At 40.1% G+C, this 11,371-nt stretch overlaps 1 protein-coding gene across 1 annotated transcript; it reads right to left on the bottom strand.

The window, feature by feature from the left end:
• Positions 1 to 200: 200 nt before the first annotated feature.
• Positions 201 to 4,155, bottom strand: insb (preproinsulin b). The gene is made up of 3 exons (XM_055034512.1): positions 4,076 to 4,155; positions 2,103 to 2,309; positions 201 to 455 (listed from the first exon to the last, which is right to left on the bottom strand). The coding sequence occupies exons 2-3, from the start codon at positions 2,290 to 2,292 to the stop codon at positions 310 to 312; spliced, it is 336 nt and encodes a 111-aa protein (XP_054890487.1). The 5' UTR covers positions 2,293 to 2,309; positions 4,076 to 4,155; the 3' UTR covers positions 201 to 309.
• Between the last annotated feature and the right edge of the window lie 7,216 nt (positions 4,156 to 11,371).

Below are 11,371 nucleotides of genomic sequence, written 5' to 3'. Positions count from 1 at the left end.
CACCAATCTATTTGTGATTCACTTCAGGCTTTTTGTGCGCTCCATCTTTGCCATGTCGCTTCTCAGCCAGCAGAGGGCACTCCAGGACCGCAGCCGCCGGCTGCAGCCCACTTTTTGCCTTTTTTTTTTTCTTTACCCACACCAGCTGACAAAAAACACAAACTCCATCATTGCAGAGAGGAGCCTCGGGTTATGGGTCATGAAGCTTTATTTCCCTCACTTGATAAGACATAGCCAGCGAGCGTCGGGGACAGAAATTGACTTCCGGACCTTCTTTACAAGCTACGAGTGGCGCCGGTCGCGGAGTGGTCAGTTGCAGTAGTCCTCCAGGTGGTGGATGCTGCACGGCTTGTGGCAGCATCGCTCCACAATGCCTCTCTTCACCTTGGGCTCGTCACGGGCAGACTGGGCCCTCCACCGCCGCTCCTCCATTCCGGCCCTTTTCGCCAGGAGCCCTTTAGAAGCAGAAAAAGTTCCCATAACGCCGCATTAAAACCCTGCTGCGCTCGAGCCAAAAGAGCTGAAAACACCATTACTGCTAAGACTCTCGCGGAAAGTCGACACGTAGCAAAACTATTGATTGCAGCGATCCATTTAGCCTTGTTAGTTTCTGCCTCAACAGTGAGGGGAAAGGGGGGGGCAGGGGGATGAGAATAAACGATGACGCACCAGCAGAAGCATAGCATAACCGATGCACCCTGATGTTTGCTTCAAAGCATCAGCAGAACGTTTGAGGTGGAAGATCTAAATAATGTGTTTAGGGAATAGCTTAATGAGGAATGTTGGGATTTCACAGGATTTGTGATGAATGGATTTGTCACATAACACAAGTTTAAAGCGATCCTAAACCAATTGCATGTCTTTATAAAAAGAAGCTGCAGAATGACTTAATGATGCCCTGGACCAATGGTGACGTTCAGTTCAGTGAAGTTTTCTGCATGTTGTTGCTTTCAAAAAAAAAAAGAAACATCTTTCCTCCAGCCATCAAATGTGGCCCTTTCTTGCTATTAAGCTTGAACTTTTCAATGCAGTGTGCAAACAGTGTGGGTGAACAAAGCTAGATTGGGGGGGGGGGTCGTCAGGCAAAGTAATGCTGTTAATTTCCCAACTCCTGCCACAAAAGGAAGCAGACAAACTTACCTTCTGCAAATCAGAAGTAATACTTTACAAAAGAAAAAAAAAACTTCCCAGAGTCAAGGGGTAGTTTTCAAGTGAGATTCTGTGAACAGGTAAGTTCCCTCACCTGTAGTAGAAAGATGTCACATCATAAGATTGCATAAGATAAGTTTCTTGTCATATTCTCAGCCAAACAATTAAGGTGTTGATCAGCGAAAGAGTGGCAAACAAGATGGGAGACCATCATTTTATGTTACTCTGCCTTATCAGATGATTCAGCAGATTGCAATTGGCGGCTAGGAATCACTTCCAAATTCATGCAAGGTCTGTAAAAGCACCACCTCCTGCTGTATGTATGTTCCAAAACTGGAGGCTGGTTAGAATCGATGAAAACGTGAATTGAGTCAAACACTGAACAGTCTTGAGCAAAACCCCGATAGAGGCAGAACACTGAGTCAGAAATTGTTCTTCCAAAAGAACTGCGACCCCCGACAAGGCAGAGCTACAGTGGATGGTATAGATCAAAGCATCTTGACTTTGGAATGGTCTAGTTAAAGTCCAGACCTAAGTCGTATTTACTTTCTGCAGCAATACCTATGAACCAACGCTCACAGTTGCTGTCCATTAAATCAGACATCAGCTGTTTTGCAAACACAACTGGTTAATTGCAGTCTCCATCTGTGCAAATATGCTGAAGGTATTGACCTTACATGCCACACCTTTCAGATTTATACTTCTATGGCATCTTAAAGATGGCATCCTTTTAAAATGCTGATCTTTGTTTACAGTTTAATTTGTATTTTCTCAAAATACGTTTATGGTGAAGTTACATACAAAAGCTGCTCTTGGAGTAAAAAATGAGCATTTAAATGATTAAATGAAGTGCTCTCCAGAACCTTACAGCAACATGACATCTTTCTGCTAGTTGGTACTATTACATAACCGAACCTCACGACAACCAATCCACCTCTTAGATGCATTCGTACCAAGCAGAGTGTCCTGGTCCCGCTTGTGGACTCGGTTCGCGCTGTAGTAAAATCCTCGCTCCCCACAAATGAGGTAGAGGGTGTCGACCAGGTGAGAGCCACACAGGTGCTGGTTTGGGGCCAGCGAGGCCCCTGGAGAGTGGAGCACAAGCAGAAACAGCATGGAGAATGTCCATGGTACCCTGGCCATATAGGAGGGGGGACCACCTGGACAGAGAACATACAGGAAATAATTCATATAAAACAGCAGAAGTTAGATTTCAACAATGCAATAGGGAATCCACATGAAATTCAAGGACTGAAGAGAAAATAAAGTGTTAATTAAACCTAATTAGATTTTTTTTTTCCGCTCACTTTATTCCTGGTGAAACTGAAAAATATTTTGCCAGGAGTCCGTGACATTGTTGCAGGCTAAGCAGGCTTCTAGCAGAGCATAATATCACACAAAAAACAGAATGGCAGCCAATGCAAACGCCACACTTCAAAGCGTGCAGGCAACAATGTAAGCATAGTTCTCTTTTTAATCTGACATCAAAGGAATGTTTTAATGAGATCTTAGAGAACAGTTATCGCATCAAATTAGTCAAACATCTTATTGTGCATGCTAATGGAAGATCTTCAAAAGTTCAGACGAGAGCAGCGTTTGAGGCACACCTGCTTTTTATGAGTATTGTCATAAATGGAAACATTACTAAATATAAATCATCTGGGGGAAAAAAAATAGAATATTTGCTTTTCTTATATGAAAAAGGAGAAAATATGGTAGGGTAAAAGGTTTTCTGACATCCTGCAAAGAAACTCAAGCTGAAACTTTCCACAAACTCACAAGTTCAATGGATGCAAGAATTGTGCAGGTGATACTGAAGAAGGTCCTATGTTAACATGTAACGCAGTCTGTTAAGATGTTTTTGATTGAAATAACTTTTGATTGTAGTACATTACGCTGTAGTACTTGATTGTAGTACTTAACGCTGCACAAAGAATGACTGTTTGCAATTCTTTATAATCCATAAAATGTGTAGAAAATCTGCTGTGCATAATAATTTGGAAGAGTGGAAGATTCTGAAACTGTACAAAAAAGAAATCTCAATTTTGTGAATGTCCATAACCCGTCGTATTGACAGTGTAGATTTTTGATAATTTTGAAGTCAAATGACCAAAAAATGTGTTGAGATGTCATATTAATAAAAAAAAATAAAAATGAAATGAAAAAAGATCAAGAAATTTGAGTCTTGAAACATATAAGAGCCATGTAATGTCTTTGAATCTGGAACGTTTTGCATCAAGAAAAAAATTTATTAATTTGCCAAAAAAGACAGGTTAATACATTATCCTTTTTCTACCTTTCTTTCTTTTGCTTTCTTGTCTTTTCTTTCTTCTTCTTGTCCCTTAGATCACTTTTATTAACTTCTAATAAAAAATAAATAAAATAAAAAAATCTTAAAACATAACATCACCAATTGTGGAAATTCTCCATGTCTCATTTATTTCTCAAGGATGGTACCCTCAGTGCTGTCAGGCTGTTTTAGTGGTCATTAGTTGAAATGGTTTGTCAAAAAAACCCACAGAAATGCAATTGAAGTTCTCAGTTAAATGTCATGTGTGATTGATTTTTCTCACAGGTTTAAAGTTCGGCTCCTTTTTCAAGGTGAAAACCGTATCCAGCAGTCATTTAGAAACTATATAGACCTTTTGTGGACATCTTGTAGTGTGCTGCAGATTATTGGATGTAAAATGAATCAATTTTAGTGTCTTTAACAACATACTTGTGCCAGGCATTAGAAAATTGGCGGAGCACTCTATCAGGTCCGCCACTCCTCTATTCCTTTTGGCTGCGCGCCATTCTCCTTGGCACAGCAGATTGGTTGAATTATAGATCCCGTGCGTACTCCGCTTTTATGTTCATCCTGGTTATTATAAGTGTAAATCTTGACAGCTAAAATCTGGAGGGAACAGAGGGAAAGCTCTCTTACCTGTGTTGCAGGAAGCGGTAGAGCAGCTGGTGGTCACGGATGAAAAGGGCCTGGATTGCAAGGTGCAGAGAACATCTCTACTTGGCCACCTTCCCCTTTTTAACGCTCCACCTCCGCCTGGCCTTTGCTAACCACAGCAAAAAGTCAAAGGTCGTCTCATTAACACCTTGAACTGTAAGCACTCTTGATCTGCTTGCTCTGCTCTGCTCTGGCGCCACGTCATTTAATTGACTTGCGGACCAACTGCGCCGGGGATCAACTCGAGAACCCAGCCACCCAGAATGATACCCATCTCACATCCCCTGCTGTGTAGTGGCCTCACTGGCACTGTTCAAAAGCTCACAAACACCATATGTCACACTGTGATCACACAGAGTAGATTAGAAGACTTTGAAGCTTATCATTGATCAGCGGCGCTGTGTTTAATCAGTCGATTTATTTTGCTTTCCTTATGTTTCGTGGGGGCAATCAAGCTGTGGTGAACAATTTCAACATTGTTAACTGAACGGAGTTATAATCTGTCAAAATCAGTCACAGTGATTTTTTTTTTGGATCAAATATTGATTTTTTTATTTATTTTTTTTGTCATTATGATTAACATTTTATAATGACCACTGCTGAAATGACTATAGTTTAGTTACTTGAATATAGAAAAACACTTTTGGAATAAAGCAAGATAAAAACGGAGATGGCGATGCCACCTAAAACCATAACCACAGGCTAAAAGGAGAAAATTAACGACTAGTGAATTGAATACTAACTAAAAATCAAACATTTATTAAAAGTAATCCATCCAGTTCTTCCCACGTGTCAAGTATAAACTTTGAGACTACAAGACTTGCATCGGGACACCATTCCAGCGCAAGTCTTGTTGGTTTATCACTTTGGAATAAGAACGTGGTTGAATGTAATCAAAGAAAGTTACAAAGTGACGCACACAAGTCACAAAGGACATTTTTATGGATGGAGCGCACAATGCGAGGAGTCATGACAAGTGGCTGGTGAAACAAAACTAAGGTGGACTTGACAGATATGTCAAATTAGGGACATTAATAATGTTACACTATTACGGTAGCCAGTGTGCTATCTCATCAAGTTTTAAACATGTAACCATTCTGTTGAATAAAAAAAACAAAAACAAAAAACAAGCTTGTAATAGTATTTTTTAATTCTTTTTAATTCATATTTAAAATTTTGATTAATTGCCAGTTATTTTCAATACTTTCATCAATACTTTCAAGATTTCTACATTACCAGCATACGACCATTCATGTAATCAATTTAGGGCGTTAAGAAAATAAACTTTAATTTTAGCACAATACTTCCCCTCATAAAAAAAAGAAGAAAGAAAAAAAAAACGCTATAGAAATTCCAGGGTGGCACATTATTATTATTATTTTTTTTTAAGCCAGAACGCGACAACATTTTCAAGTGACCCCAGGGATTGAATGGTTTCTTTAACGCAACAGGCTGCTTTGAGGAAGGCATTACATAATTGTCAGTGTGGGCTATAATGATGTGCTATATGATAATCAGCTATTTTCCTTTCAGATGATGCTTGATGCATCCCTCAGCGCTGCGAGCACTGACCACAGAGAGCCTCGATTTAACATGCGACAGGAACACTACAGAAGACAAAAATGGCGTTCTTAATTGCATATCTTTTTAACTCAGCTTCCAGGCAGCAGCTGCTCTTGATAATTTCAGCGCATCTCCTGGTGGGTGAGCCAGATTTAGATGAAAGTTGGCATACTGTATAATTTCTTGCAAATGATGAGTCAATCCCTGAGGTAAGGTGCTGTGGCACTGCATTGTACCAATATTTCTTTGCCTTTGACTTCTGGTGGAACTTTTTTGGGAGCAGAACCTAGAGGGCACTCCAGAAACGGAAGTGCGTTTATATGTGTAATTAAAAATTATGTTTAGAAGTTTGTGTGTTTTATTTTTAAACCACAAGTCGGCAGGAAACTACTTTCTCAATCAATGAGACAAATGGACAAGTTGTCTCAGGGATGCACTTTATGGCCTTAGGCAATGAGAATCCCTCCGACACAACTAAATCTGTAACATCGCAAAATAAATGTTTATTTGCACTTAGTGTTTTTTTTTAAATTGTTCTTAGCTTTATTTTATGTATGCCCATTAGTTTAGCCATGCTGTCTTTTATTACTCATTTTCTTTTTATATTACGCCAAAGAATAATTGATTAAATAAAGATTCTTAATCTTTATCTAGACAATGTTCTTAAAAATATGTAATCAGTCTGCAATATTCCAGGCCAGGTTTGACAAATCTACATATTTTAGGTTTTATGCTCATCTAATTCTAAGTTGGTTGTAATGAAAAAACAAACAATAAAGCATAAAACAAAGACACAAAGGAGCCATCTCATTTTATGATTTCATAAACAGAGCAATAAATACATCTCAAAAAGCATTTTAAAGGCATTCCAGATCTGGAACTCCAGGTGAATAAAGACAATCCAGGTACATTAAAAACCTGCGAAACAACATCATCGATTTTTGTCCGTCGCTAACTTTAGCTCATTAGCAGCTAATGTGTAGTACAGAAAAAGTAAGAGTGGGAGAGACTTCGTCAAACCTTTAAAAATTAAATGTTGACCCGACTGCCAAACTGGAAGTCATTATTGGTCTTTATTGCAGCAATAAAGACTTTCCCACTTAAAAACTACTGAAAAATATGAGTATAGAAGACAAATATAGGACCTTCAAACATTTTTATGTCAGGAAATTATGATAGCTCAAACTCCATCAGATAAAATGAAAGGCTGGCAGTAACTAGATATGGTGTTTTATGAGACAGACTGTACTTTTCCAAGGCAATTTGTGCTTAATATTGCAAAATCTTGAGCCACGAGATCTTGTTACACTCCTTCTGTTGTTGTGCAGACTGGCGGGGAGTGGTGAACTGCAGCTAAAAATGATACACCTCCTTTTATATCCTTTAACTTTTTCAAGCAGTCCAATAGGGTATGCTAAAGGCCGAGTTGATTTGCCTTCATAGAAAATTCTGCTTAGCTTGCTAACCGTGACCCTGTAGTCTCTCCTGGACCATCTGGTGGATTAAACAATGACGGTGGCTGGAGTGAGTGACAACAATTCCCTTCAGTCCACACAAATGTTGTGAGACTTGATAGGAAAATTGTGTCAGGCCCCGTCTTGTATTCTCGGTATTTAAATCTAACTGCTCCCATCTGCCTTTTTTTGTCTTTTCATGAATAATGTGACTTGCATGATTTTCTTGAATTTGCTTGTGCTATTATTCAGCTGACTATGTATGCTCCAAGCAAATTTTCCCCTGTTGAGACATTTGAAACTCATTTGCTCTCGACAAAATAGTCTCTCCCATATTTTTTTGGTCTTATTTTTTCCCATTGAATATCGAGGGAGCTCGCTCTTTCCCCTGACACTTCCACGCCAGCTGTTCTCAGGGTCATTTTACAAGGAAAAAAAAATCCAGGTCTACACAGGGGGCATCCTCAGGGCTTGGCATTCAGGTTGCCTGGAAGGCTTCCTACGCAAACGCCCGAAGTACCTCAGCCGACTCCCAGAGCTACGGCCGCTATGGTCTTCAAGTGCTTTTGGCTAACTAAATTGTATTTTCGTAAGGGTTAGACCAAACATCCATTGCAGAAAATCCCTATTAAACACTATAGCTCCAATTACCACAAAGAAACTAGCAAGAAACCATAGTTAGCTGTCCATACTTTGCAACTGACTCAATCCTAAATCCTCAGTCCAAAGTGGGCGTTGAAAACTGAAGAATGAATGTTCTGGAAGCAACAGAGAATTACATTACAATCACCAGTTCACCACAGGACAACAGGGAGACACATGGCAGCTGTTCATGCATGACTTAATGATTAGGTTTTGTACTGTGAGAGGAGGCTGGAGTACCTGAAGAAACCTCAGCATGCATCAAGACAAAATGTAAAAGGCCCAAGCCAGTATTTGAGCAGGACCTACTTGCTGTTACGCTATAATGGTGTTATCTGGTGTTGTTTGGATAAAGAATAAATGTGGCTAAAATAGAGTTTCCTCTATAGGGTGGACTTACAATTAGGGTGAAAAAGTCATTTTGAGCATTTACTTTGTAGCATTCCTTAAGCCATACTCTTTAAAACCTTTTATATTGGCCACTGCTGTCCTGAAGGTACAGCTCGATTAGGGAGTGTGATTGGTCAGCAAGAATTGCTCAAGTTCTCGTGGCAAAGTGAAACATCAATCTGAAAGAGGGAATGCGGGTTCGCAAAGCAGAACGTTGAAGTTTGGACTCCATAAAGAAGCTTTACCTCACTGCAGAAGGCAAATGAAATGGTTTCTCTATCCTGCAGAAAAACGACAGCGGGGGGCAGGGAGGTCTTTCAGAACCAGCTAATGACATAGCATCCTTTGAGGAAAAAATAAAAGAAGTAGGCGGGAAACAGGAGGCTAACCACCAGCAGCACCATTTTGACATTCTGATTTCAGGTGTTAAATGTAGAACCAGGGGGGGGGAGAGAAAAAGCCCAACTTTGCTGTGCTTTTAAACACATTTCTTGGGGAGTTTGGGGCAAAGCGGCGAGAGATGCGAACAACAGGCACATCCTTTCAGGCTGGGTCACGTGGCTGCTTCAAACGTGCACATCAAATAGCACAGAACACGCAGCCACCCTCGTCATGCCGAGAAAGACATGAGATGGGTGGAAAGTCGGATGGGTCCCTAAGGTGAGAGTTACGTAACTCCTCTTCCAACTGCAGTCGAGGAGATAAAAGAAAGTGCGGAGTTCGGTCTGCAGAGGTGGTGCTAATCTGCACTGATAGAGGGCCTTTTTACCCTTGTAATTATCCAAGACTTTCCGAGGCTAGAAACTGAAGAGACTTAGAACATCAAAAAAGAAAAAAAAAGGAATCATTGACTGACAGTGCATGCAACAGAAACAGCCCGGGTCATTATGTTTTCATGTGAGAGTTTGAACTGTAGGAAGGCAGAAGTAATGAGACTGATTTCCATAAGCCAACTCCGAGAAGCAGATGCTGATACAAAGACTCAGAGAGGATTCATCTGTTCCTTAGACTGGGAAAATCTATGCATGCGGAATGATGGCTGGCCTAAAAGAAGAAGAGAAATCATCATAAAAAAGTATCAAAAAAAAAAAAAAGAAAAAAGAAAACCAAGTTGGAGATTTATTTCTTTATGCTAATCTTTGGCAAGGGCAAACAATATGCAATCTGGCAGGTCAAACGCCCCTGTCATATATAAACACTATGCCATGCATCTGTGCGCGTAAGCACAAAAGACAGACTGGACGTGTCCTCCTGTTCCAGACGCTGCCCTCCATGTGTGTCACGGCCTGCTGGCTCACATCCGTGACAGAACGCCTTGGACCTTCAGAATTTGTTGGTCTGCGTGCGTGAGAGAGTGTGTGTGTGTGTGTGCGAGTGTGTGACTGTGAGTGAGGAGGAGTGGACGGCCCTGTTGTCTGCTGTCCTCTGTCCCCACAGTGACAGTCGCTAATGCAGTACTAACCTCTGTCACGACCTACTTTGCTATGCTACCTCAATCCCGACCCTTATGAAGCGCACATACTTATTAATAATAAATAAAATGAAACGAATCTCTTTAGAATCCCAGACACGTCTTTTTTTCCTTTCTTTCTCTTTTTTTTTTTGAAACTGTACACACAGGGCCATCTTAGCAGATTGGGATTTGAAGCTGACTGCATGGGTACGGGGACAGAGCCTGGTGAGAGCATTATTTGACAGCTGAGAAAATGACTGAGTGTTATATATCTGACACGTTCCCAAGAGAGAGGTGAGGAAGGACAGAATGATAGCCAGTTTGATTTTCAGCCCAGAAAATAGATTTCCATTTAAACCCTCATGCGACCAGCCTTTTCAAGCTGAGCTCTGGCCAAGACAAGAGAATTTCATTTAAAAGTGCCATTTCTCTAGTTTTTAGCGTGATTGATTGATCTAAGAGCATCTTGCTTTCTCTCTAAAGGGATTTGTTTTTTTTCTCCCTCACCCCTCCAATCTGAAGAGACAGAAAAAAAAGGGAAACTAAATTCAATTGTTAACCTTGAACGCACCAATAAGACGTAGTGTGAGCCTAAAATGCGGTTGAGCTCTCCTATTCCTCACCAAAACAGGGCGTTCACCCCCAGCGTTGGGACTGATGCGATGAAATCTTTATCTTGTTGACGCCGACAGTGTTTAAAATCTGTTGAGTTTTTTTTCGTTGTTTGTTTTTTATAAGCTATATCGGTCCTAAGACAAAGTGTCTGGATCTGTGTGAAGCTGGATGAACAGAAACAGGGGAGATCTGAAATAAGAGTACATCGATACAAAACATCACGCGGCGCAGGCTCAGCTCTGCTAAATTCACCCCCACTCAGTGGTCACACATCAAGTTTTTTCTGTTATTATTAAGTGTTTTTGAAGAACGGGGAGAGATACATACTCAAATAAAGATAATCAGAGTTTAATTTATTGATTTTTGTTTGTTTGAGTGCAATTCAGTTTTACACCTTATTTCTGAAACACCAAGACAAGACATGAATTAAAATGTAAATGTGCAAATTATGTCACTGTATTAAAACAACAGAATTTTACTATCATTATTATTATTATTATTATTATTACAACTATAATGCTGTTTTAATTCATTGTAGTATTTCATTAAAATATAAGCATCGGTGCCCCACTTTCAGGTTTGCCAAACCGAACGGAGGTGAATTAATGACAAAGATGAGATTCAAGTAAATGAAAAGGAGTTTATTTTACAAAAAAAAAAAAAGAACAAAATATTAACTTTGATGCCGCATGCCCAGTCCAGAGTCTGTTCCCCCGTCTTTTTGGCTACCACACTTCAGAGCAACTTTCTTCCCTCAGGCGGCGGGAATGACACCATCTTCCACCCTTTTCCTTGACAACATATCTATTTTTCACACTTGTTCTTTTACTAATTCATGCATAACTTCCATCTGACGAGAACAAAGGAACCACATCAATAATTAGTGGCTGAATCTCGGGCTGCATATTGATAATTAAATTGATTCCTGAAACTTGGATGCTCCCCACTTCGTTCCTACTTATTTTACGTCACGACTCCATGTACGGGTTTGGCAACTGAGGAAACCATTTGCTGCAGTTTGGAAAGCGAAATCTGTTTCACGCCAAGCGACTGTTTGCAGGTCAGTTTAGCTCCTAAATCATTTCACTGAGGAGCTCTGTAGTTTGGATTTCTCATGTTGAAATACTGGAGTCATTTAGTGTTGTTGCACAATTGATATAT

Source organism: Poeciliopsis prolifica, unplaced genomic scaffold (genome assembly GCF_027474105.1).
Source record: "Poeciliopsis prolifica strain line A6 unplaced genomic scaffold, Auburn_PproV2 SCAFFOLD009, whole genome shotgun sequence".
Taxonomy (NCBI): Eukaryota; Metazoa; Chordata; class Actinopteri; order Cyprinodontiformes; family Poeciliidae; genus Poeciliopsis; species Poeciliopsis prolifica.
Note: the sequence above shows the minus strand (reverse complement) of the source record. Positions and strands in the feature narration are given on the sequence as shown.

Bases quoted from the DNA above. Each gene is read 5' to 3' on its own strand.
- insb (XM_055034512.1), bottom strand. From the start codon at position 2,292: ATGGCCAGGGTACCATGGACATTCTCCATGCTGTTTCTGCTTGTGCTC. The intron at 456-2,102 runs GTACGAATGCAT...CTGCTTCTAAAG, and splicing joins GGACCAGGACACTCTGCTTG to GGCTCCTGGCGAAAAGGGCC.